At 55.2% G+C, this 25,538-nt stretch overlaps 3 protein-coding genes across 3 annotated transcripts; all 3 read left to right on the top strand.

Moving 5' to 3' along the window:
* The first annotated feature begins 6 nt into the window (after window positions 1-6).
* COPE (COPI coat complex subunit epsilon) lies at window positions 7-5,154 on the top strand. Its single transcript, XM_082780242.1, has 10 exons — window positions 7-152; window positions 424-486; window positions 902-1,002; window positions 1,197-1,349; window positions 1,716-1,769; window positions 2,241-2,322; window positions 3,596-3,751; window positions 4,020-4,088; window positions 4,212-4,286; window positions 4,808-5,154. The coding sequence occupies exons 1-10, from the start codon at window positions 33-35 to the stop codon at window positions 4,853-4,855; spliced, it is 921 nt and encodes a 306-aa protein (XP_082636368.1). The 5' UTR covers window positions 7-32; the 3' UTR covers window positions 4,856-5,154.
* Window positions 5,155-7,299: 2,145 nt separating this feature from the next.
* On the top strand, window positions 7,300-20,040 carry CERS1 (ceramide synthase 1). The gene is made up of 7 exons (XM_082780216.1): window positions 7,300-7,803; window positions 15,894-16,053; window positions 16,577-16,757; window positions 17,020-17,181; window positions 18,006-18,153; window positions 18,683-18,831; window positions 19,251-20,040. Exons 1-7 carry the CDS (start codon window positions 7,558-7,560, stop codon window positions 19,291-19,293), a joined length of 1,089 nt encoding a protein of 362 aa, XP_082636342.1. The 5' UTR covers window positions 7,300-7,557; the 3' UTR covers window positions 19,294-20,040.
* A 10-nt stretch (window positions 20,041-20,050) lies between these two features.
* GDF1 (growth differentiation factor 1) lies at window positions 20,051-25,488 on the top strand. The gene is made up of 2 exons (XM_082780215.1): window positions 20,051-21,566; window positions 22,562-25,488. Exons 1-2 carry the CDS (start codon window positions 21,284-21,286, stop codon window positions 23,395-23,397), a joined length of 1,119 nt encoding a protein of 372 aa, XP_082636341.1. The 5' UTR covers window positions 20,051-21,283; the 3' UTR covers window positions 23,398-25,488.
* Window positions 25,489-25,538: the final 50 nt, after the last annotated feature.

Genomic DNA, 25,538 nt, shown 5'->3' with positions numbered 1-25,538 from the left:
TCCGGGGTAGGGACGTGGCTGAGGGAGGCGAGATGGCGGCGGGGCCGGGCCCCGGCGGGCAGGGCGGGGAGGTGGACGAGCTGTTCGACGTCAGGAACAGCTTCTACATCGGCGCCTACCAGGCCGCCATCAACGAGGCGCAGCGCGTCAAGGTTGGGGGTGGGCACCGGGGGGCTTCGGGGGGCACCGGGAGGGGTTGGGGGGGGGCCTCGGGGGCCTCAGGCAGGGCCTGGTTTTCACCCAGCGCCCTCTGGGGGCTCGCCTGGGGCTGGGCTGTGGTTGTGGGGGTCCCCGGGACTCTGAGGGCCCTGTTTTGGGGGTCCCCGGGGTGCTGAGGGCCCGGTCCTGGTGTCCTTGGGGTGCTGAGGGCCCCGTTTTGGGGGTCCCCAGGGTGCTAAGGGTGTTTTTCTGTTGTCTTTTCAGCCTTCCAACCCCGAGAAGGAGGTGGAGAGGGACGTGTTCCTCTTCCGAGCCTACATCGCCCAGGTGAGCCTCCTGCTCTGTGGTGGCGGCAGCGGGATCTGACCGGAGGTGGGGGTGGTTGTGAACCCTGTGAGCTCGGCCTCACGCACCTTGTGAGTCCTTCTGCGCTGAAATGTTGTGTCTTTTCCAGTAGGAACACAATTACAGCTACAACAGGTTGTATGTAGGGTCTTGGTGACTAAATGAGACTTTTAAAAGAGGTAGTTTATTTTAAAATGGTGTGGGGAAACACTCCTCGGTGTGGTTATGGAATTTGGTGGTGTTTGTGGACTACAATGGGAGATGTAAAGTAGAAATTTGCTGTGCTTTTGTTTTATTTCTTGCTATGATTCTAACAAAGGTTTTAGGAAATGAACGGCTACTTTCTGTGTTCTTAAAAATGAAGATATTCTTGGTTCTTGTTTTTTCTCTCTAATAGAGAAAATACGGCGTTGTTCTGGATGAAATTAAAGCCAATGCCAGTCCCGAGCTCCAAGCAGTGCGCATGTTTGCAGAATATCTCTCGAATGAGAGTCAAAGGTAAGTCTGATAACAAGTCGGAAGTGAAACCTTGTCTGGCATAAAATATGTTTGTATGTGGAAAGCTTCATGTAGCCTGATCTTTATTTGGGGCAGGTTTGTCTAGTTTTGCAGTGAATCTCAGAAAGGCAGAATTCTGGAGGACTAGGATCTTTTAAAGAAATATTTCTATGTTTTTGTCTGTGCTCCTGCAGGGATGCAATTGTTGCTGATTTGGACAAGAAAATGGCAAAAAGCGTTGATGTAGCGAACACGACTTTCTTGCTGATGGCTGCTTCCATCTATTTCCACGACAAAAACCCTGATGCAGCTCTGCGTACCCTCCATCAAGGGGAAAGCTTGGAATGGTGAGTGTAACTCCATCCCTCATCACTGAGGCGTGTGCTAGCAAAGCTCTCCTTTCTAGGGAGAGTTGTAATAGAAGTCTCTATCTAGAAGGGCTGGCTTGTCTCTAAAAAGCTTTGAAGCCATTGAGAAACCGATGGGAGCTTTGCTTTCCAAGTAGTAAGTGATTTGGTGCACGATATGAAGTCTTATTGCTCCCTTGTGGAACTTAAGAATCTGGTTTATCGATTTGTGAGCATTCGGAACTGCTGAAGCGAGTCCCGTGGCACGGGCAGCGTGTTTCTGAGAGGCAAAAAGGTTCCTGCACAAAGAGCAGGGAGGGGTGAAGCATGCCACTGAGACAAGCACTTTGCTCTTCTTGGTTGCAGCATGGCGATGATGATCCAAATTCTTCTGAAGCTCGACAGGCTCGACCTGGCTCGGTGAGTTTGTGTTCTTTTTGTTTCTGAATTGTCTTCTTGCAGGGCGGGCTTTGATAAGAGAATGTGCTTCTCCCAACCTCCGCCACGGTGCAGCAGAACACCTGCAATGGACAGTAAAACTTGTGTGTAGGTGTGCTGCAGATGGTTCTTGTTCTTTAAGGTGCAACAGCTTTGGAGATAACGTAGCTGGGTACAGTTAAAGAGGCGAAACTCGGGGTTTAACCTCACCTACAGCAGAACGTGGTTTGAATCTCTAGGCCTGGGTTTGTCCTTTCATTAAGGAAATAAAAGAGGCCTTTCACAGATTGCTTCAGTGAAATGTTTGTGCCTCAGTACCAACTTACTGTGGCTGTTGTGCCATTGGGGTGGAAGACCTAAAGAGAGGAGCCTACAGCCTTTTGTTTGAATCTTAAAGAACCACGGAAGATGCCTCGTCTTTCTGTTATGACACTCCTAGTTTTGTATCTGCAGCAAGGAACTGAAGAAGATGCAGGAGCAAGATGAGGACGCGACCCTTACTCAGCTGGCTACTGCCTGGGTGAACCTGGCTATCGTGAGTATCTTCCACGAGGATCCGTAGCCTCCAGTATATGAGAAACAGCACTGGCACAAGACTCCCTGCTTTGTTCCCGATTCCTGCTTTCTTATGCCATCAGAAAAACGTTCAGTTTGATTTTTTTTTTTTTTCCTTCCTTCAAGTAGCTATTTTGATGGGTTTTTCATCTGTGCTGCTTGGCTTTCAGCGCACACAGGAAAGAGCTAAACCATGCTCGGATAACTCAGAAAGCATCCCATTATAAAATGGAATACTGCAGCGTGACTTGCATCCAGACCTTACAAACAGGCAGAGAATTACCTTTTTCCCCCTATAACTGTCTTTAAGCATGTCTGTGGTCCCACAAATAACAGGACAGTACAAGCTGAACTCGATTCCAGTGCAGTGAGCGTGGTGGAACGAGCTGCCGTAGCTCCCCGTTTGTCTTCAGTTGTGGTTTCATTTTCTGAGCACAGATGTTTGGCACTTCCCACCCGTAGTTCTTCATCTGCCCTCCCATGTAAGGAAACCTGTCTCTGCAGAGACAGAAACTGGCCTTTCACCTTGTTATCGTTCCACATTAAATCTTATGGTGCCTGCCCCAGCTGGCAAGAAATTTTATTATTATGAAATATTTCAAGTAATCAGCCAAAAATGTGTATTCTCTGGCAGTCCAGATGTCAGGTGCCTGAAACTAAGCAGTCTCCTAAAATTCAGTAAAGCCCCAGGGTGTTTAATAATACTGGTAAGACTTTTTTATTGTTCACTTAGTCTTGTTATGAAATCTTTTGCACATAGCTGTTGCCTTTACACCTTGTGTGTGGCTAAATTATCCCTAAGATCTTATTTTCCTCTAGGGAAACTCTTACCTCTAATCAATGGAAGCTGCTGCATCTATATAGAACCCTTCTGAAGCTGGAAGTTTTTGAAAAGCCAGGTGTCTGTACCTGGGTTTAATTATAAAATCTCATTTCATAATCCTTTATTACATCAGGCATCTGAAGTGGTTCTTCAGAAGTGTTATTTCTTTTTCTTTGAATGGAAACCTGGATCGTTTGATCATTTAAGTGGTTCTTAACATTTAATATTTTTGCATTTCTTTCATCTGCACTCTTACAGTGATCTGTTGTGTTAGAGGAGATGATGGGAATGCCAACAGCTGTTGGCATTGGTTCTTAAGCATTTAATTTTATAACCCTTCAAACTTTGTGGCCTTCAACCACAGCAAGTTCACGCAGCCTTTTTAGCAATACGTCGTAAAACTGTGCTTGTTTGTCTCCTCCCTCTGCAGGGCGGTGAGAAGTTACAAGATGCCTACTACATCTTCCAAGAGATGGCAGATAAATGCTCCCCAACCCTTCTCCTGCTTAACGGACAGGCAGCCTGCTACATGGCTCAGGGCAAGTGGGATGATGCAGAGGGAGTGCTTCAGGAGGCCTTGGACAAGGTACAGCATGCTTTGGCCAGGCAGAGCAGCTTTAATCCAAATACCTCTCGCTCACACGGAGTAAAAAAGCAAGGAACATTGCCATTATGCTTCATGAAAATGCCACTAAGTGGCTGCTGTTAATACCTACCTTTCTTTCTACTTTACCTCTTCCAATAAAGTTAGCTACGGGTTTGGCAGAATTTGTTCTTGCAGAGCTGTGCTGGTTGTTATAGTCTCTCACGGTAGAGGTAAGTCACGAAGATCAGGTGATTGTTTTTATTTTCAGGACAGCAGCCATCCTGAAACCTTGATCAACTTCGTTGTCCTGTCACAGCACTTGGGCAAACCACCCGAGGTGAGGCTGATTTTTTTGTACTTGGCGAGCAAATCCGCCTGTGCTGCTGGGGTGGGTTTTATGTTCCTGGTGTGTGTGGTAACTTTTGGGTTCTGCAATTTTGTGTGTTCTCACTTTCATCAGGTCACAAACCGCTACTTGTCACAGCTGAAAGATGCACATAAAAACCATCCCTTCATAAAGGAATATCAAGCAAAGGTACTGATAACTTCCTAATACAAAACAGGATTTATGATGACTCGTAGTAGCGTTTTATGGGCTGAGTTGGTTGTTTACTGGTTAACATGACCACCATTCTGGGGGGGCAGGTCCATATTATTCCTGGGCTGTCACATCACTTGCCAGCCCTAGTGAGAGGTGTTGGGAAACAGCCAAGTGCTAAACAAAGGGACGTACCTGAAACTTGGGAAGATCAACTTTGAGGTACAGGTTCTTAATCTGGGTTAGAAGTTTGTTACTATCAGACATTATACAGAGGAACAAGCCTTCTGGAAGAGAGGGAATTATGGGGGTGAGGCAAGAAGGATAATCGGGAAGGGAAAATGAAATAAACTGGAAAAAATTGATACCTCTAGTCTAGGTGACCTGCTTTTTAAAATTCTTTTTGCCTTAGTAAACTGCTATCGTAGTGTTTTCTTCAGCTCAGAGGCAACACAACTGATATTAAATTTTCAGCAAAGTTCAAGCAGTGTTCATTTTATTCTGCTTCTGTTTTGAAGGAGAACGACTTTGACCGACTAGCCATGCAGTATGCACCCAGTGCATGAGGAGAGGGGAAGGAGCCTGCGAACCTGCTCTGTGGTACCTGGGAAGTGGGGTTGATACACAAAGCCTTTCTGGTAACATGGAAAAATGCCCTCTGCATCTTGGTCTGGCTTAACTCAGCGTGGCAGGGTCTTGCAACACAGCAAGCTGTTGCTGAAGTTGTATATAACACGTAGCTGCTCAAATTTGGTAGCTGAGAAGCCCATGTTCTGGCTTACTCGGTTCCTGAGCTGTTTAAAATACAGTGCAAATCCAGAGTTGCAACACTGTACCTTAAACATTCCTAATAAAGCCTTTTCTGGATCTGTGCACCCCCTACTTCACATTCTGGAATCCAAGTAATTCCAGGAACTGAGCCCTGTTGTAGGTACTGAGGATTTACTTACGGGAAGACTGTCAAGGTTTGTTTTAAGCATCCACCTTCAGCACATGGGCAAACCCCGAGTTACGGCTGTTCATCCACTCTGACTGATGATTCCTCCATTTAGGTCAGCATCCTCCGGAAGAAGGACGCCCAGCTGTAGGGTTTACTGCTGGTGAGAGGGAAAGCTACCCCAAAATAGAAATAATCCAATTGTAATAAGCTCAGCCCTGACCTTAAGTTGGTAAAATGCAGTAGCTCGTGTCCTGGAGCCAGGAAAGCGTTAGATCTTCCTTTAACATAGCACATCCTGCAGTACATGTGAAAGTGTCCCCAGTCATTCTTAAAAATGTGATGGCTGCTCCACCTGACGTGTCATGGAACATTCCAGATTCAACACCATGCGATTGTGCTTCTGTAGCCTTGGACTCCTGCGTAGCCTTTCAGCGCCCTGCGTGCCGACTGATTGTGTTCTGTCGGATGTGAAGAGCAGATGTCCAAGTGGAACCCTCAGCTGGGACCTCATGAGCTCTAATATTTGAATTATCTTTTGGAAAGTGCTTGGGGAGGGGGAGAAGAGGTTTATACTACACTGTAAATGTGTCTAACTGGCGTTTCCTTTGTGCCCACCTCGGCCTTGGTTGCTCTGAAAGGGCTCATTGTCTCTTCCCTTGGCTTGTTTAGCGAGCAGCTCTTTTCAGTGAGGGGTTATTCATGGTCCAGTCTTGAATGAATGTTTCCTTTGTGGAGCTGTCTGAGGGAGATGTGAAAGGGGCTTGTGTGCTCAGGGCAGCCATTACCCACTTGATGGGCCATGATAAATTGACTTAAAAATGTAAACAATAAAAGCAAGTGGCATAGTAGGAGCCAGCGCTGTCAGTGTGAGAATAGGGGAACATGTTGTTCAGCCTTCTGAGAGGGATGAATTTGTGTTTTCTCATAGCTGTCCCAGACCAATTAGAGAAGTTCAAGAAAGCTTGAAAGCGAAATGACTCTCCCAGAATGGCTGTGGGCAGAGCAATGACTTCAAATGGCATAAAGCTCATATTTTTCTTCAAGTTAGAATTCCTCAGCTGAGTTTTCTATTTATAAGTGATTATTTTTTCCTCTCTCTAGTAGCAAGGATCCCCCATCTGCAGTCTAGCTGGTTGTTTAGGTGCATTAGGGCACCAGTTACCCTTCCTGGCTCACAATGAACATGGCTGTGCTGCCCTAGTGCCTTTGCTCTGCAGTTCCTGTGGTGCCTCAGCAGGAGAGAACATAGGTATCAGCATTTCAGGAGGATTTTCACCTTAAACTTGCATTTCTGAGCAATCCAAAGGGTTGACTGTCCGTAACTGTCACTGCACTGCTTTTAAACATACTGATAAGGAAACTCCTCTTCTGTGAACCAGCAACTTGTATGTGCAAGCTGCCTGCCCTTTGGGGGAGGTGTTCAAGAAGGTCTGTCATAGGGGGTGACCTTTTTTGGAGGAGTTTGCATTTCTTCAGGTGCATCTTGTTATCCCAGAGCCTTCTCTCTCTTAACTACAGCAGGTGCAAAAGTTTAATGGTGGTATGGTGGAAACACCTGCTGGCTTTGCACTGCAGTACTTTGTTGACCTCTGTAAGGAAAGGATAAGTCTTCCTGCTGGTTTTGGGGAGACCTATAGAAAAGAGAGAGGGCTGGAGAAGTGGGAAAAAAGCCCTTAAGGAGCAAACACTCAGGATTTTGAACATGGAGGACTGCACAAGCCTGTTGCTGGACATTTCTGAGGCACTGTGGGTAACTTCCAGCTCCCCCAGCGGGTGTACCATGGCGCACACAGCTGTTTTCCACTGTCATGTCATTAATTGTCATCTTCGGACACTGAAATACCACCATTTGTCCCCAGATCTCACAATTGGAGTGACTCCAGCCCATTGTCACGGCTCATCCTTCAAGCGTCTTGCTTTTTTTGTGCAAGAAATTCCCCCATCACCTCCTTCAGCACGTCTCGGGGCTGCTTCCCAGGCCCTTAATGAACCAGAGCTCCTCTCCTCCATGCTAATTACCACCGCCCCCAACTCCTGGGGCTCCTCTCCGTGCTAATTACCACCCCCACTAATAACCCAGGGCTCCTCTCCGGCCCCACCAGCGGCTCCTCCCGCAGCAGCCGGGCACCGCACACCCCCCCCCGGGGGGCTGGAAGAAACGAGCGGATCCCGGAGGAGGGGGCCGAGCCTTGCATTGGGGGCGGCTCCTACAGCCCGGTACCGGCGGTGGCGGACAGGGGGGGGCCGTCCCCGACAAACCGGAGCTTGCGCGGTGCCTCTGGGCACCGCTGGGCACGGCGGGGCCATGGGCAAGCAGCGTTGAGCGCCATGCAGCAAACGGAGCCGGTGGCCGAGCCGGTGGCCGAGCCTATGCCCGGGTACGGGCAGCTGCTACGGCTCGGTTATGGCAGCCTGGCCGCAGCCGTGAGGAGCTGCAACGATTGCGGCTGGGAGCTGGCGAGGACGACGTGGGCCGAGAACGCGCACCTGGGTTGGGGCGAGGTGCTGCTCTGCGGGCTCGCTGCCCTCGGCTGGACCGCGCTGCGCCGCGCTGCCGCCCGCCGCCTCTTTCGGGTCGGTCCCCGGAGCGAGGGGTTTGGGGTGGGGGGGCCACCGGGGAAAAAGGGAGGAGGAGGAGGAGAGGGGATGGGGAGGGCACTGGGTAGAGCTGGGGGGATGAAGGAGGGTGGTGGGGGGATCGGTTGGCTTCATTTGGGGTTGCATCCTTGGGGGGGGGGGTGTTTAGGGAGCTCCCAGCCTGGGTTAAATGCTGGGGGTCTGTTGCATGGGGAGTTGATTCTCAGCCTGGGGTTCAATCCTGGGTTCTCTCGCTTGGGGAGCTTGTCCTCCCACCCTAGGGTTAAATCTTAGGGGTCCATTGCATGGGGTGCTTGTCCTCCCAGCCCGGGTTAAATTCTGGGGCCCCCTTGCATATAGATCTCATCTCACCCTGGGGTTAAATCTTGGGTGTCTTGTTGCGTGGGGATTTCATACTCCCACCCTAGGGTTAAATCCCAGGGGTTCATTGCATGGGGAGCTCGTCCTCACACCCTGTGGTTAAAACAGGGGGGGGTCCATTGCATGGGAAGGTTGTCCTCCTGCCCCAGGATGAAATTCTGGGGGTCCATTGCATGGGGAGTTTATTCTCCCACCCTGGGATTAAATCCCGGGTCCCCTTGCTCGGGGAGTTTGTCCTTCCACCCTAGGGTTAAATCCTGGGGATCTATTGCATGGGGAGCTCATCCTCCCACCCTGGGGTTAAATCCTAGGGGACCCTTTGCACAGGGAGCTCGACCCCCTTCATTTAGGGCTGCCTCCCGGGAGGCTCTCTGTATGGGAAACCTCATCCTCTGTCCCCTGGGGCTGTATGCTGTATGGGGGCTGATTCACGAGAGGTCTCATCCCCGTTTTCCCCTATGCTCTGGACCAAGCGCCCTTTGCATGGGAGAGCTCTCCCCGTTCCCCAAATAGCGGGGTTGGGGAGGATTTGGGGGTTATTTCTCGCACGCAGCCAGGCCGCACCAGCTGTGCAAGGGGGAAAGGAGGGGGCCACGTTCCTGCATGTCATCTGCGGTTTGCATGAAAAATGTCCTTCCCCGCTTTCCCTCCTGGCGCGACGGCGGCGAGGATGGCGTGGGGATGGCTGTGCTGCAGTGCCGGGCTGACCTTCAAGCGTGGGGGATGCAGGGATGCCTGCAGCCAACCCTCGCAGCCTCCAAACGGGGTCTGCTGGCTGTTGTCCCCCCTGTTAATATAGCACTGCGTAAGGGACGGAGCGAGCAGGACGTCCCCGAGGGCGAGGAGTAGCCCTCTGTAATTTTTTGCTGTGAAAAGCATCCGTAATGAACCGAGACCTCCCCTTTCCCTCCGATGGCTCGGTCCCAGCAGAGGCGATTTCTAATCCACGCTGCCTTCTGAGAGATGTGCTGTGCATGCTGCTGGCCATTCCTCTGGCCTGGGGAGGAATTAAAAGCCAAAGTAATGCAGGTGCCATGCTCTGCAGCTCGTTACTGCGAGGTGACGGAACACAGGCTGCCCAGAGGGGTTGTGGAGTCTCCTTCGCTGGAGAGCTTCAAACCTGCACGTATAAAATCCTGTACAATGTGCTCTGGGTGACCCTGCTTCACCAGATGATGTCTGGAGGTCCCTTCCAACATCATCCATTCTGTGATTTGGGGATTTTGGTGCAAGTCCCCAGCCCTGAAGAGACACAGCCCCAACCGTCCCCTCACTGCCCCATGAGCATGGTGGCACGTGGCCCTGAGGGAGCTGCTCAGGCATGCATCTTTGTGTCTACATGGGTCGGGCCTGGTTCCCTGGGGAAATCCCTTCCTTCAGAGGCCGTTTCACAGATGACAGGGTGTGAGGTGGCTTTCTTCGATTAGAATATCAAGAGTTAGAGCTTTCCTCTCTGCCCTGTGTGCCGCTGAGGCCTGCTGCTGAGGCCTGCCTCTCAAGCAGCTCTGCCTCCACCACTCTGAGTTGCCTTTGCTTGCCGGTGACATGAGGTGAAGTTTCACCTCCTGCAAAGCTCCAGTCCCAGTCCAGAGCCGTTTGAAGCTGTTGAAGTGGTTTGTAGGCGAGGTGTGAGGTAAAACGTGCTGGCCTTTGACGTGGGGCTGTTTCACCTCGTTGCCTGCACCCCTGTCTGCCTGGGGCTGCTGCTGGGCTGCGCGCCGCGCCTGGGACCGCTGGGGTGAAGGAGGCTGGAGGTACCCCTGGGTCTGTCCTAATAAACTTGGAGGCATTTCCTTCGTGCTCCAGTCCCTCCTTGTGTCAGGCTCACCTTTACAGAGCGAGAAGTAAGCTGAGTGTGAAAAAACCCCTCAGGAGCCCGCTCGGTGCCCTTGGCGGACACTTGGCAGCAGGCGCCATGCTGAGGTGTCGTCCCTCGGAGAAATGGGTCACGGCTGTAATTGCAGAAGGGCCAGCAGGGCTGAGCAGAGCTGGTTCTTGTGGCTACACCTGCGTGCTGCAGGGATGAGATGCTGAGTGAGCGTGCGATACCATCAGTTTCCTCCCAGCAGCCTAGGTGGAGGGGCAGCGGCAGGGAGAGACGGCTCTGCGTGTGTATGTATTTAGTTATTGACTTGCAGCTTTTCTCAGTTTATTCGGCTGGATTTGCTATGGGAAAAGCTGGAGGTTGTTGTGGCTTTTCTCTTAAAACCTCTGGCAGTTTTTAAGGAATTGGTTTGTATTGCGTGGCCCCTGTACGGGCAGCAGTGTGGTGGGTCATTTGGCAGCAGAGCAAACGGCTTCATCTCTGAGGGAAGGGAAAAGCTGGGAAGAGAAAGTAAAACCTTCTTGTTCAGGTTCCCTGGGAGGGAACTTTTATGATCAGGGCCCTTTGCTTCTCGATGGAGGCTCAACGAGCATCCTTTCTCCTTTTGAGTCTCCTCACGTTCCCTGCAAGAACTGAAGCACGGTTATAAAACCGAGCCCGCTCAGCGTCCGGAGAACGCAGCCTTCCTGCGCGTTATTTATAAAGGACAGATCTCGCTGCTTGGATCGTGATTCTCGGCCTCCGAAGAGGAAGTGACTCTCACCACAAGACCTTGAAGCGTAAAGTGCACCGTGCTCAGCTCTGGCTGCGAGCACTCCTCTGCGCAACGCGTGCCTTGGAGCCCTGTACCTCTTCCTGTGCTGTCTGCCCTATTTTATTTTTATTGGTGGGAGCGAAAGGACAGCGGCTGGGCTCCTCGCTCTCATATCGGACCGCAGCTCCGTTTAACCTCCGCCACAAAATCGCATCACCGTTGGGTTGAAGGAGTGGTAGAGGTTGTTCGTGTCACTGGGGGCGTTGGTTAGGATTTGAGAGTGTGTCCTTTTCACCTAAAAAAAAAAAAACTGCTCGGTCTGTGTCTTGCCTTAGACGTGGTTTTCCCGTCATCCTTTGGGCAAAGACAGTTTTTGGCCTGTTGCCTCTTTTTCACAGAATCTTCGCTGGCTACAAATATGGAAAGGAGTTGTTCTGGTGTAGGAAAGATCCTAAGGAGCTGAGCAAATGCGAATCACCAGATAGGGAGGGGCCCTGCAATCAGTTGTGATGGGGGCACGGGCATCCCCACAAAGGGCTGAGAGACATTTCCTTCCCCTCTGAGCTCTGCCCTGGGAGTCCCGTGGGCTTCTGAGAGCACAAACCTGGATAATACTCAGAGCACATCTGGTTGCACCAGCTTATTCTGGAGCTGCTGATCACTTCCAGGTATGAAGACCAAGCCAGGCCCAAGTAGATGTTCCCTCCTCCTGAAGCTTCCTCGGTTTGTGCCTTGTCCTGCCGTGGTTGGTGGCTCAGCTCCATCGGTCGCTGAAAGCTGCTGTCCTTGGCGTGTTCCCTGCGCAGAGTGGCTGCAGCCAGACCTGAGGAGTTGGGTTAAAAGACACAACCCGAGCATCTCTGCGTCCCCTCCTGCAGGGCAGCTGAGCCGAGCAGTGCTCCCTGCTGCTGGGATTTGAAGCCCCCGCGAGCAAAATCTGTTCTGAATCAGTTCCCATTCTCTGAATCTGGTGACTGCCACATAGCCCCTCTGTCCCCAACGGCTGCCTGCCTTTTTTCTGCAGTGGGTGAATATTTTCCATTTTTGGCCCAGATGCCAGCCAGCTTGCTGGCTTAGCGGTGGTGAAATTTGGAGGACGTTGCGGCGTCCTCTGCAAGGAAAAGCGTTGTGTGAATTGGAGAATGGCCCTGGGAAAGGGGGTTTCTAGGTAAGTGATACAGCCTAGTCCCGGGAAGGATGCGACAGCTGAAAAGCAGCGCTCTGTTATCCCGCCCAGTGATTTATGTAACTTTTCTCTATCCTATGCTATTGTCAACTCTTTTTTCCAAACCCCAGAAGTGGGCACGTGAGTAGAGGAGAATTCTCCCCCCCCCAAAACCCACCACCCACAGCAAGCTCTGCTGCGAGCAGAGGACACCTCCTGCGCCCCCGGGGAAGGGCAGCCTGCCCGACAGCTCCCCGGCTCGCCCTGCTGCGCTCTGCCCGGCGTTTGAAGCACGAGCCCTGCAAGCTCAAGGGGAGGAAGCCACAACAATGGCTCTTTTCTTCGCCCAGGGACTGAAGCCGCGCTGCTGCGGCGTCTCGGAGCGGGGGCTGCTTCCCCCGTGCTGCTGTGTCAGCGTGCAGCCATGGGGAGGTTTGTCAGCCCCCGCAGCACCCTCTTGGCAGCTGTGGCAGGTCTCGCCGAGCTCTGCTGTTGCTTTGCTCTCCGAGGGGTGAATTTTACTGCTTGCAGAGGAACCGAGGGAGAAGTGCTGTCCATTGGCTTGTTGCAGTTCTCCTGGTGCATTTTATTACATGTTTATCTGGGAGGCGTTGTCCCGAGGGTGGAGAAACTGAGGCACTGAGAGCTTCAGTGCCCGGTGTAACGGAGCAACAAGAGCCGGGGGGTGACAGCCCTTGGGCCCACAGCCTTCAAGAGGTTCATTTCTTTAGATCTAGCGAGTGGTGATGTTTTCCTGGGCCTTCTTCGGGCTCCGTGCCCCATCCCCAGTGTGGCTGGGGGTGGCAGCAGGTCTGGGAGCAGCAACCAGGTTGGTACGGAGGGGATACGATCCTTAGGGTCCACCACAGCTCTGAGAACCACGAGTGGGGCTGCTGCCACCACGGAAGGGGCCGTAGCTGGTGGCCGTGGGCAGGTTTTGAATCCGAGCTCTGCTCGCTCGTCATTATCATCTGCATTGAGGAGAGGCTGATGTAGAGCTGCCAGCTCCCTGGGCTGAGGATGCTGCGTGCCAGCCGTTCCTTTGTGTCCCCCTGGGAAACTGGCAGTGCCCAGAAAGCAGACGCAGCGCGGCTGGGATCTGGCCAGGTCCTCGTCTCGAGGCTGGGGAGGGGGCAGAGGCGATGGGAGCAGCCTGGGGATCCGATCCCTCCGCAACAAGCTTCGATTCATAGCCCATCGCTGCGAGCCTGCCAGCTTGCTGGCAGGGCTCCTGCCCCGCTGCAAGAGCTGCTCGTGGATTTAGGGGATGCTCAGCTTTTCCCTAGCGCCTCGGGTTGCGAAAAGGAAGCCAGCACGTGTTTGCTTTTTGCAGGATTTATTTTTTTTTTTTATTTGACACTTCAGCAGTGCTGCAGGCAGCGCCGGTTTCGATTCGGTTTCTCTTTCCAGCTCCCGCAGGTGGTGAGAGGTGGTGCAGAGGGGGCGGCCACGGCCCCCAACCCTGCTCCCAGTTCACCTGCAGGTGAATCACAAGCTGCTGGTGGAGGTTTGCGTGGGGGTCAGGGTGAGGAGGGGAGAAGGAGAGCTTTTCCGTGAAGCCCCATCACTTGCCAAGAGCTCCGGGCTCTTCCAGCTCTGCTCTTCCCACCACAGCGCCGTCACCCGTGGCAACAAGCATCCCTCCCTGCAGCATTGCCATGGGAACGGCAGCCGGAGGCATCTCCCACCCCAGGGACGGGGCTTTTTTTTTTTTTCCCCAGGTTTTGGTGGCACCTCCCCGCGGGCAGCCCCTTGTCCCCCTGCTGCAGGTCTGGGGGATGTTTCTCTCCGATTTTCCCCAGGGTGGGGAGCTCCACAGAGCCAGCTCCGGGTTTGCTGCACTGCTGCGATCTCTGCCAACAGCCCCAGCATCCATAAAATGCAGCTTGGCTTGGTGGTGTGTGCCAGCCCCACAGGTGACAGTCCTTTTCTAAGCTCTCCCCACCTTGGGGTAGAAATGCAGTGTCCTTCCCTCTTGGCGGGGGGGAACTGAGATGCAGAGAAGCAGCTGAGTGACTTGGCTCTGGTTTTGAGGCTGGGACTTAGTTTGATGCATCCTAAACCGAGCCCAGCATCCTAAATCCAGCCCCAGCTGAAGAGGCCAGGAGGGGCAGGGGGCTCCCCAGCTCGCTGCCGTCGCAGCGCCTTGAGCTGTCCCCACAGCCGAGCCGCTTCCGTGCTCCACTTTATGGAGACACAAATAATTCATGCTTTCAGGGCTCGGGACTTTCTGTCTCTGCATTATTCATTCACCCTTCGAGCTTCCTTCTCTTTTTCCTGCCGTGGCTCCTGGTGGAAGAAGCCCTGGCAGCGGCGCGCTCCCGGTCTCACCGTGAGAGCCGTGCTCTGCGTGCCAGCTGCCAGGGGGAGGCCGGAGCTGCCCCTCTGTAGCTGGAGGGGATGTGGGCAGCTTGGCAGAGCGCTGCGGGGCCGGAGCTTCCAGGTCTGAATTTCCCAGCGCTGGTCAGAGCCTAGAACAAAGCCCTTTTGGGCTGGGAGCTGGGAGCTTTGAAAAACCTGACACAGAGAGGGGCTAAAAGCCAGGCCGGCCTCTGCCTGGGGACAGCTGGAGCCTTAATATAGCCTTTGAGCATCGAGGAGCCGAGCACTGGCTGCAGAAAGTGCTGACCTGGGGCAGGCTATGGTTACTTTGCAAGCAGTTTGTTTTCAGCTCCAACTTATCTGGTCCCTCCCGCTGGAGCTCTCTCACCCCGGGGGCCTTGGGGTGTTATCAGCAGCGGCGATCCCCGCGGGACCTTGAGCGAGGCTCCCCGCTGCTGGCCGCTCTGCCGGGGCTGACAGGGCTCTGTCAGTCCGGTGACAAGAAGCAGAAACTGTGCCTGGTGTTGCTCACTTGCCACGGAGAGGGGACGTCAGTCCCTGGAGCTGGGGCTGAGCTTGGGGTGCGCTCGGCGGGCGGCATCGCTCGTGCCTCCTGCAGCAGGCACCCCGTCCGGGATGCAGGGCAGCGTTTGCTGCTCCCTTTAGCTCCGAGAGAGCTGATGCTGTGGTGATGCAAAACACGCTGGGGTTTTGCTTTTGCTGTCGCTGACCTCGTGGCCCAGCTCTCGCTGTTGCAGGGAGCCGCGTGGTGCTCGTGGTCGGAGCGAGAAAGTTTCATTCTTAATCGCGCCAGCAGGCTGCTCGTCCTCCCGTTTGTCTCTTTGGCCATATTTGGGGAGGCTTCGCCTCCTCTTCCTGAGCCCTGGCCGGTAGGAGGGGTGCTGCAAACCCCGGGGAGAAAAAAAACAGCAGGTTTGCAGTGCTGGTCAGCCAGAAGAGCTGCCAGGGATGAGTGTGGGGAGGTGTGAGCAAGCAAGAGGTGCCCCAACCCTCACTGCCTTTAAAATCGGCCTCCTCTGGTGCTGATTGCCCATGGAGAGGGGTCCTGTGCCGTGCTGGGAAGCAGCAGCAGGAGCCGTGCGTTTGGTTCTCTGCAAGGAGAGCTCACCCAAAGTGCTTCCTCGCTTGAAAGCTTCTTTTCTGGGAGTTGGTGGTGCCATAAAGTTGGTGCGCACGGGGCGGCATCGTTACGGCCTCCTCCTCTGGGCTTCCTGATGCAGATGGGGCTTGGCCTGATTGAATTTGGTATTGACTCGGTTCTCCAAAAGCCAGCTGTGCTCAAGCCTGCTCCTGGAGCGACGGTGGTGGAGTGGTGCCCAGGCTGGGATGCGTGCTGTGGGCTTCCTCCTCCTCCAGGCTCTGCTTTCGCAGCTTCCCCGCGCAGCCAAGGCTGAGCGAGCGGCTCTCTGGCCTTGCCATTCTCCCTGTGATAGACTTTTTCTAGAGCCTCTTCACCCTCCTGACTCACGCTGCAAAAAAAAAAAGCCAGAAAAAACGGGGCTCGTGTCCCTGGTTTTGCCCTGCCTGGTGGTGGAGCCTTGGGGGTTCCCTGAGTTCTGCCTTGGGCTCGCTGGGGTCCCTCTGCCCTGCATGACGACACTTCTCCCCTCTCCTTGCAGCCCTTCGGTGAGTGGTGCAACTTGCAGCCCAAAGATGCTGCCAAGATGCCCGAGAGTGCCTGGAAGCTGCTTTTCTACACGTTATCCTGGTCGTATGGCACCTACCTGCTCTTCTTCACTGACTACCCCTTCTTCTATGACCCTCCGTCTGTCTTTTATGGTACAGTAAGAAGCAGGGAGAAGCGGGTTTGGATGAGGATGTCCAGGCTGTAGGATAGCTGAGCTGAGTGAGGGAATTGGGATTGGTGGGAGCAAAATTCTCCGACTGAACCCCCCCAGATGGCCTTTTCCATGATGCTGCGAGTGCAGAAAGGGCACAAGAGGCTGCCTCCGTTCGTTACAGAGAGAGTGTCACCTAGTGGCTACTGCAGACAGCAGGGACTGGGATGCCTTCGGCTACGGAGGGGAAAGGATTTGAGCAGTTAAATTAAGAGAGAAGTAAATCAAGGCTTCTGCCCTCAGTCTCGGAGGGGAGCGGGTCATCCTGGCACCAGGATACCCGGGTCCTCCTCCAGCCTTTGCCCCTTTTCCACCAGGGAGGTCCCGAATGGGAGCTGAGGCCACCTGGGGCAGCTCTGGCTGCTGCTTGCTTTTTTGCTCTCTGCTCTCCTGTCTCTCTGTGGCTGACGAAGGCTCCGTGCTCGCGGCTCTGGGCTCACCCGGCCGTCTTTGTCCCTCTTCAGGCTGGAAGAAGGGCATGGACGTGCCCACGGACATCGCCATCGCCTACCTGTTGCAGTGCAGCTTCTACGGGCACTCCATCTACGCCACCGTCTACATGGACACGTGGCGCAAGGACTCGGTGGTCATGCTCCTCCACCACGTCGTCACGCTGACCCTCATCGCCTTCTCCTACGCCTTCAGGTGAGGGATGTGGCTGTGCCATGCAGCCAAGGCCTTGTTTTTTCCGTGTGTCTCGTGGCTATGTCCCAGGAGGACTCTTTCTGGGTCAGGAAGGATTTTTCCCTCCTTACTGCTATCCCTGGCTCCGTGCTCCTCCTCGTGAGCCACCGCACGGTGCCATAGAATTCAGCCTGGGTTATTCTGGTGCGAGGGGTGGTGTGCGGTGGGTGCCCACACCGACTCACTGCCCCCACATCTCCCTCCCTGCCCCGCTCTCCCGCAGGTACCACAACGTGGGCATCCTGGTGCTCTTCCTGCACGACGTCAATGACGTCCAGCTGGAGTTCACCAAGCTCAACGTCTACTTCAAGCACCGGGGGGGTGTCTACCATCGCCTCAACGATGTCATCTCCAACGTCGGCTGCCTCACCTTCAGCGTCAGCTGGTGAGTTTGCCTGCCTGCCCAGCCCCGATCCCGCTTCCAGCCGTGTCCCCACCAGCTTTTGCAGCCCCCCTGGTGCCGCAGGGCACAGCCCTGCTGGGTGTGAGTGCCTGGAAACCAGCCGATCCTATAAACTGTTTGGGAAGAGGTTCCCGCAGAGCCTGACCCCATGCTGGGCTTGGAATCCTTCTGTAGTCACTTTGCCGTCTGTCACCACCCAAGTGCCTGTGAAATCTCGCTTGCAGCATGACAAATGACCCCAGGGGAGGAGGAGCTGTTTCCATTTTCCCACTCCTTTGGTTTTAGCAGCAAGGAGCAAATGTCCCAGATTCCAGGCTCGCTGCTCCTCCTGGGGAAAAGCAGGAGAGGAGGATGAAGAACGGGGATGAGTAAGGCAGGTTGTCACTGCTGATGTGTCCCTTTGTCTCCCTCCTCCTCCCCGCAGCTGCTCGGGAAAGCAGGGGCGGCAGCAGGAGCTGTGGATGTGAGGGGGAGGAGAGCGAGGAAGATTTTAGTGATAAGGCCGGGATGCACGGGTCTAAGAAATCCTTCCAGTGTTATTCCCCTCCTGTCCCCCATCCAGCTGAGAAAATCTGCCTCTACCCTGAGAGGCAGATCTCCTCTGGTGCCCAGCCTTTTCTGCCCGTGGTAACAGTGCTCTCCCTTCTGTACCTGCCTTTTTGGGGGCCCGTGTGAATTCCTGTCCAGAACCAGGCCTTTAAACCCCAATCAGATCCAGATGGAAGGGAGGCTGTGGCTGGAAGAAGCTGCCTGGGGTCCCCGTGGGCCATTAACCCCCCCCTCTGCTGCTCCCTCTGCCCCACCAGGTTCTGGTTCCGCCTCTACTGGTTCCCCCTCAAGGTCCTCTACGCCACTTGCCACTCCAGCCTCCAGACGGTGCCCAACATTCCCTTCTACTTCTTCTTCAACGCTCTGCTCCTTGTGCTCACCCTGATGAACATCTACTGGTTCCTGGTGAGTCGGGGGAGCTCAGCGACCCTCCGCTGGCTTCTCCCACCTCAGCTGCGGCTGCGTAACGCCGGCCCGGGGTATTTGGGGGGCTGCAGGGGTGGGGAAGCACAGGGATTTGGTGGGGAGGAGAGGAGGGAGGCTTGTGTCAGTGCCCTGTGTGCTAGAATTCAGATCTGAATCAGATCTCGCACCCTGTGGATCGAAGGGAAGGAGCAGGGACAGCAGTCGGGACTGCCATAGCCCAGGGGGCTCCTTGGCACTGCAGCAGGCTGGAGCTTGATGCAGGTGTGAATCCCACAGCGTCTCCTGAGGGGTGAAGAGCGTGGGCTTGGAGGGCTCACAGCAACAAGCTCAACCCTGGGCAGGGATGCCTGAAATCTGGTAACGGTACCTGCAGGAGCACTGCCTCCCACTCCAGGGTTTTGGCCCCTTTTTGGGGCTGAGGACAGCAGAGAAACGCCCAGTTAGTGAGGGCTTCGGTGGGACGGCTGCACCCCGCGTGTCCTGGCTGATGGTGTCTCTCCCTCCACAGTACATCGTCCTCTTCGTGGCCAAGGTGCTGATGGGGCAGATGCAGGAGGTGAACGACGTGCGCGAGTACGACGTGGAGGACAGCAAGAAAACTGCCGTGGCTAAGAAGAAGGAGGGTGGGCTCCAGCTGCCCAGTGCTCTGAAAGAAGGGTGCGTGGGCAGGGGGAGATGCAAACAGCACCCGTGGGTGGAGGGGAAGTTGCCCTGGGGTGTCTTTCAGAGCGTGCTGGAAAACAACAGGGTGCCGTGATGCAGAGTTTAAAAATAGGTGCGGGGAGTAGGAGGAACTTTGTCTCCCTGTGACATTGAGGTGTGTCAGTCCAGTTTTGTCCCGTGAGTCCTCACCAGACAGGGCTGGCTCTTCACTGAGCAGCATCTGCACCTCGTGCGGTGAGGACGAAGTCTGGCGGGATGCTGGAGCCTGCAGAGCAGGTCTGGCTGACTGGGAACCAGGCCGAAATTGTCTTCGTGAGCCTGTTAAGGCAGGTCTGAGCTCGGCAGCGATTCGTGAAGGTGAGGGAGGGAGAGTGGGTGCCGAGGCTGATTGTCTGCTCTGCTCTCTTTCGCAGGATGCACCTGAAGAACGGACTTGTAAAAGACAAGCGGTTGTAAGAGAAGCGTGGCTGCTGCAGCCTGGGCAGCCTGGCAGGATCTGGGGACTGAGCCAGGGCCCGACACTCAAACCCAGCAAATGAAAGGCACAAGAAGAACTTCATCCCCGATACCCCTGCGTCCCCTGCCTGGAGCTGGGGAAGAGATGCCACTGATGGGAACAGGGCTTGACCCGATGCTGATGTGCTTTCTGTAGCCAGTACGTGCTGGTTCAGTTGAGATGCTGTGGCTTTGCTGGTCCAGGTAGGATTTGGAGCTGGCTTTAGGTCCCCTGGTGTTTCTTCTGTCGCTCCATCCCCCAGCTATTCTCAGCCCCGTTGTGATTTCCCATCTTTATTTTTGGTCCCTTCCAACGACCCTGCCTCAGCAGCACTGCAGGGGCTTTGGACCTAGCATCAAACTGGAGAGGGAAACATCCTCTGCTCACTGCCACCACTGTCCCTGGCCAGGGGAGCCCAAAGCCAGCTCTGCTCCAGCTGCCAGCAGGCACTAAGGAAGGGTTTGCAGGGCACCTCTGAGCCTCGCTGACCAGGAGGGGTCCCTAACACGGAGCTGTCCCTGTGCACCTCGAGGCTGTAGCACGCAGCAGTTCCCACGTGCAGGTCTGCCTGGAAACCCAGCCCTAGAGCGTTATTCCAGCCTCCTGCCCTCTAGGATGAGGACCAGGACATCTAAATTGCTCAAAACGCCCCTGTAACTCTTACAGTTCCTTAAAAAGCCAGCCCTGAGCACAGCTCGTGCAGGGTCCCCAATCTCCAGACTCTGGCCCAGTGACGTCTGCCTGCTCGAGTGCAGAACAAAAATTCTCAGCTCCCTGTGGTGGTTTTCCAGGCAGCACCAGCCCCGAGCCTTGCAGGATCCCCGAGGCCAGGCTGTGCCACGTGCCTCTTTGCTGGGAAGCTGTCAGGATTTTACTGCCCTCGGTCTGAGCTCATCCCACTGCTCCCCTCTCACAGGACCCGTCCCCGCAGCGCCCTGGGAAGCAGAGCTCCCCCCAGCCGGGGACAATAGGCAGGGAAGGGGGATTCAGGGCATCGATTCCAGGGTGGCTAATTGTTGTTTTATTTGTATTTTTTGTTTGTTTTTTTCTATTTGGTCTCGCAATGATGATTCAACTCCAGGCCCATTGTGTGCGCCTCAGGGAAAGTTCCTCAGTAAACAGAAAGCAAAATGTGACTTTGGCTGGATGGAAACTGTGCCAGGCAGGATCCATCACCTCGCTTGTAATTACCCAGCAGCGTTTCGGAGGGCTGCGTCTCGGTGCTCTGTTTCTGTGGCTGGTTGGCAGGAAGGAGAGAATGAAGGAAATCGAATTTCTTAGCGTCGGCTTGCCCAGGCTTCAGGGTTTAATTGGGTAACTCATCGGGCAGCGTTTTGTGTGTGAGTTTGGTCCGGAGGGTCCCCTGCGTGGGGAGCGGGTGCTGAGCGCTGTGTTCTCGTGGGCGTGTAGGTGTGTGAGGCAGGAGGGGAGAGCTTGAAGACGTGGGGTGCTGGAAGTTGTCAGGCTTTAGAGGGAAGCGTCAGACGCTGCGATTGAAACGCTGATTTGGAGGAGGCAGTGAGAGGAGACCCCGTGTCTCCCCCTGGACCTGTGTCTCCCCCTGGACCCGGGTGGGTTGGCCACCAGTTCTGCCCTTCTCCAGGGCCCTGGAGCGGTGCTCGACGTGCTGGCAGCTTTGTGGAGCCCTTTCCCATCACCAGGGGCTTTGTCGTTGGGCCTCGGCGGTGGGGAGACGTGGAAGGGGCTGGGAGCAGAGGGAGGAGGGCAGCCGCCCTCCCACCCCGCAGCCTCAAAGGGTTAACAGGCCCCGGGGAGCCTGGAGGACTCGCTCCCACCCTCTGCCCAATCCTGGGAATCCCTCTGTGCTAATTGAGCACTAACGAGATCAAAGGCTCCAATCAGGCAATCAACACCCCCCCTGGCCCCTGCCTTCAGTGCCCTGCGAGCGGGTCCCCAGCACAGCTCTTTGTCTGCGGGAGGAGAACCGTGATGGGGCCTCTCCCCTCGCCTGCCAGCTTCAGAGCTGGCCTGGCCTGGGCTCTCCTTAGCATCAGCCTGGGGATGGATTTCAGTTTGCAGGAAAGCTTGCTGTTAAAATCCTTGGGTCTGAGCACCAAGCCCAGCCCCAAAATCCCCGTTCCTGTGCCGTCTGTGCTCTGGCGGATCTTCCAGAAGAGAAAGATGCCTCCTGCAAACACAGAGCTGGCGGATGGCTGTAGGGTGGAGGAATTTAATGTCCCGGGGAACATCATCCGTGTCCTCGCTGACCAAGGTACAGAACTGCTCTTGTTTGGGACCTGCCTTTTGGAAACCTCTCTGTGCTCTGGGCTGGGAACGGCTGGGGGAGGACGGGCAGTGGGTTTCCCTGAGGGAAATCCCTGCTGTGGGAGCTCTGGTCCCTGAGGATGATGTAGGTAACTGGTTATAGTCTGGAACTGAGGGGGTGAGGCTGTGTAAGGTTCTGTCCTGCGAGTCACCCAACGCAGTTTTGGGCGTGGGTTTGATCCTAGGTGGTTGGCTTGGCCCGTGGTGGGGCTCTGGGTGCAGCGATGAGAACTGGGGTCACACCTGCACCCCGGTTGGAGGCGGGATGGACGCTCAACCATTTGGCTGTGTCCTGTCCCCCCTTCTCCTCCTTGTCCTCATGCCTCCGGCTGCCCATGCGGCACGTCTGGCCACTTCAGCCCGTGGCTTCTCTGAGCCATTCCCAGTTACATGGGAAGCGATCGGGGTCCTCCAGGCCTCAAGACGCCACCGAGCTCTTGCGAGTCCAGGTTTCCAGTAGAGATCTAGGGCTGGCTGCAGCAGGCAGCTTTCCCACTCCCATCGCTTTGCTGCTATCTGCCCTCCTTCCCCCTGCATCCCAAACACCCAGCACCCACAAGAACCTCCCTGTCATGGGGGCGAGATATGTAGAGCTGAGGAAAAATGATGCCCCGAGGTGTCAAGTAGCTTCTAGAGGAGTGTTGGTGCCCTGCCTGCGAGGGTGTGGAGGCAGCAGGGAGGGACAGAGCCGTGCTGGTGTGGCTGTACCACCTTGGTGCTGTAGGCTCAGGGCCAGGCTGTGCTGTGGGGCCGAGAGCCCCCAGTGCTGCAGTTCTGCCATCCTGGTCCAGCAGCTGCGGGCGTTTGGCTGCCTGCCTCTGCTCAGACCCATCTTCCTCCTGCCGTGCCGCCAGGAGCTGAGATCGGAGCTGCGGGAGGCTGATCCTGCCCAGCGTAACGGAGCTCAGCCACCGCCACCTCTTATTTCTCCTTCTTTGTCAGGCCACTTCATTCACAGCGGGCAGCCCCAGCCGTTGCTGTGCCTGCAGAAGCGTCTGTACTTTAATCTCTCCGTGCTGGAGGAGGGCGAGCGCTTGACAATGGCTCAGCTGGAGATCAAATTCAGCCACAACTCCTACCACGCGTCCAGCCAGGGGCAGGTTTTTGAGCTGAGGCTCTACCAAGCCCCCCGGCTGCCTCTGCGGGGGACGCCGTCCCCCGAGCCCGGCCGCACGCTGCTGGTGGAGCAGTCCTTCGCCCGGCTGCACAAGTCTCTGCTCTTCAACCTGAGCGGGGTGGCGAGGGACTGGAGAACTCACAGCAGGAATCTGGGCCTGATCCTGGAGATCTCGGCGAGCGGCGGAGGCGGGGAAGCAGCCGGGGCGAGCGGGGGGCCGCAGAGCCTCTGCGCCAGCATCGACTCCTTCCTGGACACCTCCCTCCTGGTGGTGAGCCTCAGCCAGCAGCAGTGCCGGGCCTCCAGGAGGAGGAGAAGCGCTTACAACATCCCCGTCACGCCGAGCAACCTCTGCAAGCCCAGGCGGCTTTACATCAGCTTCAGCGACGTCGGCTGGGAGAACTGGATCATCGCCCCGCAGGGCTACATGGCCAACTACTGCCTGGGTGAGTGCCCCTTCCCCCTGACGGCCGAGCTCAACAGCACCAACCACGCCATCCTGCAGACCATGGTGCACTCTCTGGACCCCGAGGGGACTCCCCAGCCCTGCTGCGTCCCCGTCAGGCTGTCCCCGATCTCCATCCTCTATTACGACAACGACGACAACGTGGTGCTGAGGCACTACGAGGACATGGTGGTGGATGAGTGCGGCTGCCGGTAGCGGGAGCGGCTGCGTGGGTGCGCGCCGTGGGTGGGGGTCCCGGGTGAAACGTTGAATGGTTGATGGAATAAACCCACGTGCGCTAAATCCCCGCTGTGCTGGTGTTTAGGGAGTTTCCCTTGGGACGGGGAGTGTCAGAGCTCCCTCCCCTCTGCCCTGCCTCCAGGTGCAGCCAGGGGGGGAGGTTGGGCACAGAGGGATCGTTTTGGGGTTGTGCTTTAGTGACAGCTTGTGCTTGGCCCTGCACGCCACGCAGCCAGAGCCAGCAGATGGTTATGGGATGATGACCAAGGCCCTGGGTGTCCGGTTGTCCATTCTTTGCGGGCGATGGTGGCACCAGGTTGTGAATCCCGGCCCCCTCTTGTGCCTGGCAGAGCAGCCAGGGAGGCACCCGCATGGCTCAGCAGCAGCCAGGCTTGTGCTTTTTCAGCTTTTGGGCTAAATGCTGCAGCTTTTTGCGGTGTAAAATAGAAATGACCTAGTTGATGACGTGATGCTGGCGCGTCCCTGCTGCCCCGCAGCTGGGTTAGGCTGCAGGATTGTCAGGTTTGGGAGTGAGGGGGGCAGTGGTGCTGAGCGCCTGCAGGGTGCTGTGACGTGTTTTGGCTGAGGGCTGTGTGAAGCAGGGGCAGCCGCACTGCAAGGCGAAGGGGAGCAGGGGGAGGCAGTGGCATCCCGGTCCCTTGCAGGGTGTCTCAGCGGTTCCTTCAGCTCCTGGGCAAGGCGCTGAGAGCAGGATCCCTGCTGGTGGCTGCAGAAAAGCAGCCAGAGCCTGGTGGCACCCGGCAGCAGCAGCAGCTTTGCACACCGCAGCAGTGTTACAGCCCTCATAATTCAGGCACCACGTTGATGTGCTTATGCAGTTTTGGGGTTCCTTTTGTTTAGTTTTTATTTTGGTGATTCTTTTGTTTGGCTTTTTAAGGACGTCAGGCCCAGCCTGCAGCTGCTGGCTGTGGTCCCCAGTCCGTTGCAGTAGCGTGGGTGTGCTCCTGAGGCTGTGTAACGCCGTTAACAAAGCCAGCAGCCCCATATCGGGTGAGACCCAGCTTTGCACCGTCCCCTCTGAGCAACGGTGACCACTGAGGAGTTGCTGCTTTGCTTCCCCCTTTCCCTACGTGGGCTGTAAAGTCAGAGCAGCTGCATTGTAACGCCCGGGGCAGAGCTTTGGGGCTGTGCCCTGTGGCATTACACAGGCAGCGTGTGCTGAGGCAGCACCAACGCTTCCCCAGGGGCTTGCCTGGCACACCTGCAGCTTTGCTTTGCATTTTATTTTATTTTTTGGGGGGGTGGAGTGGGGACACACAAGGAATCTGAGTTAGACTTGAAGTTTTTTTTTTATTTTATTTTTTTTAATATGAGCCTGACGGTGTAGCATGGATTTATTTTTTTTTTTACTTATTCTTTTTGGTACCTCCGTTGTATTGTCTTCAAGGTCCGATGAAGTATTACCAGGCTAAGCTGGGCCTTCTCCCTCCTGGGAAGCACTGAAGGTTTAACCACTGTTTCGTTAGCAGAGGAAACATCCTCCCACCCTGTGACAGTGTTTTTAAACACACCTGAAACACGTAGCCGAAGACCAAGACTGGAGTAGGTTGATATATTAGTACTGTAGCATGCTAACACTTTCTTGTCCAAGCACATTTCTCAACTTCCCCACAGCTGAGCAGCAAGCACCAGGATCAGCCCAGCCCCTGAACCAGAGCTTCACGGATGGCAGGGTCAGGCACTTAAATGTTTTAAGGGGTTAAAGTGGGACTTCACTTGCTCTACTAAAGCAAGCAGGAACCATTTCTTCCCACTGTGAGATGGGCAGGATTCACGAAAAACTAAGTTTTTTGTATTTGTGCTAAGGAACAGAAGAGCTCAGCAGCCAGAGCCAGGCTGAGCATTGATGTAAGTCACTTGTAAGTGCCATGAGAAGGGGAAGCACAAGGTAGGAGACTTTCAGGCTGGACTTGTCACCTCCTGAACCAGCGCTTTGTCACTGCTGCAGTTCCCCTCCTGTACAGGGTTGTAATGTTTGCATTTGAGCCAGAGGAGGGAAGGGAGGTAGGAAACTTAGAGTTGTCATTTCTGGCTTACCCATGTACGCTGTGCCCACACCCCACTTTTGTACTAGTCTGTGTTTAAAAAAAAGTAAT

The sequence above is a fragment of the Aythya marila genome, assembly GCF_965140915.1.
Source record: "Aythya marila genome assembly, chromosome: 27".
Lineage (NCBI taxonomy): Eukaryota > Metazoa > Chordata > Aves > Anseriformes > Anatidae > Aythya > Aythya marila.
This window is presented reverse-complemented; position numbering and strand designations above follow the sequence as displayed.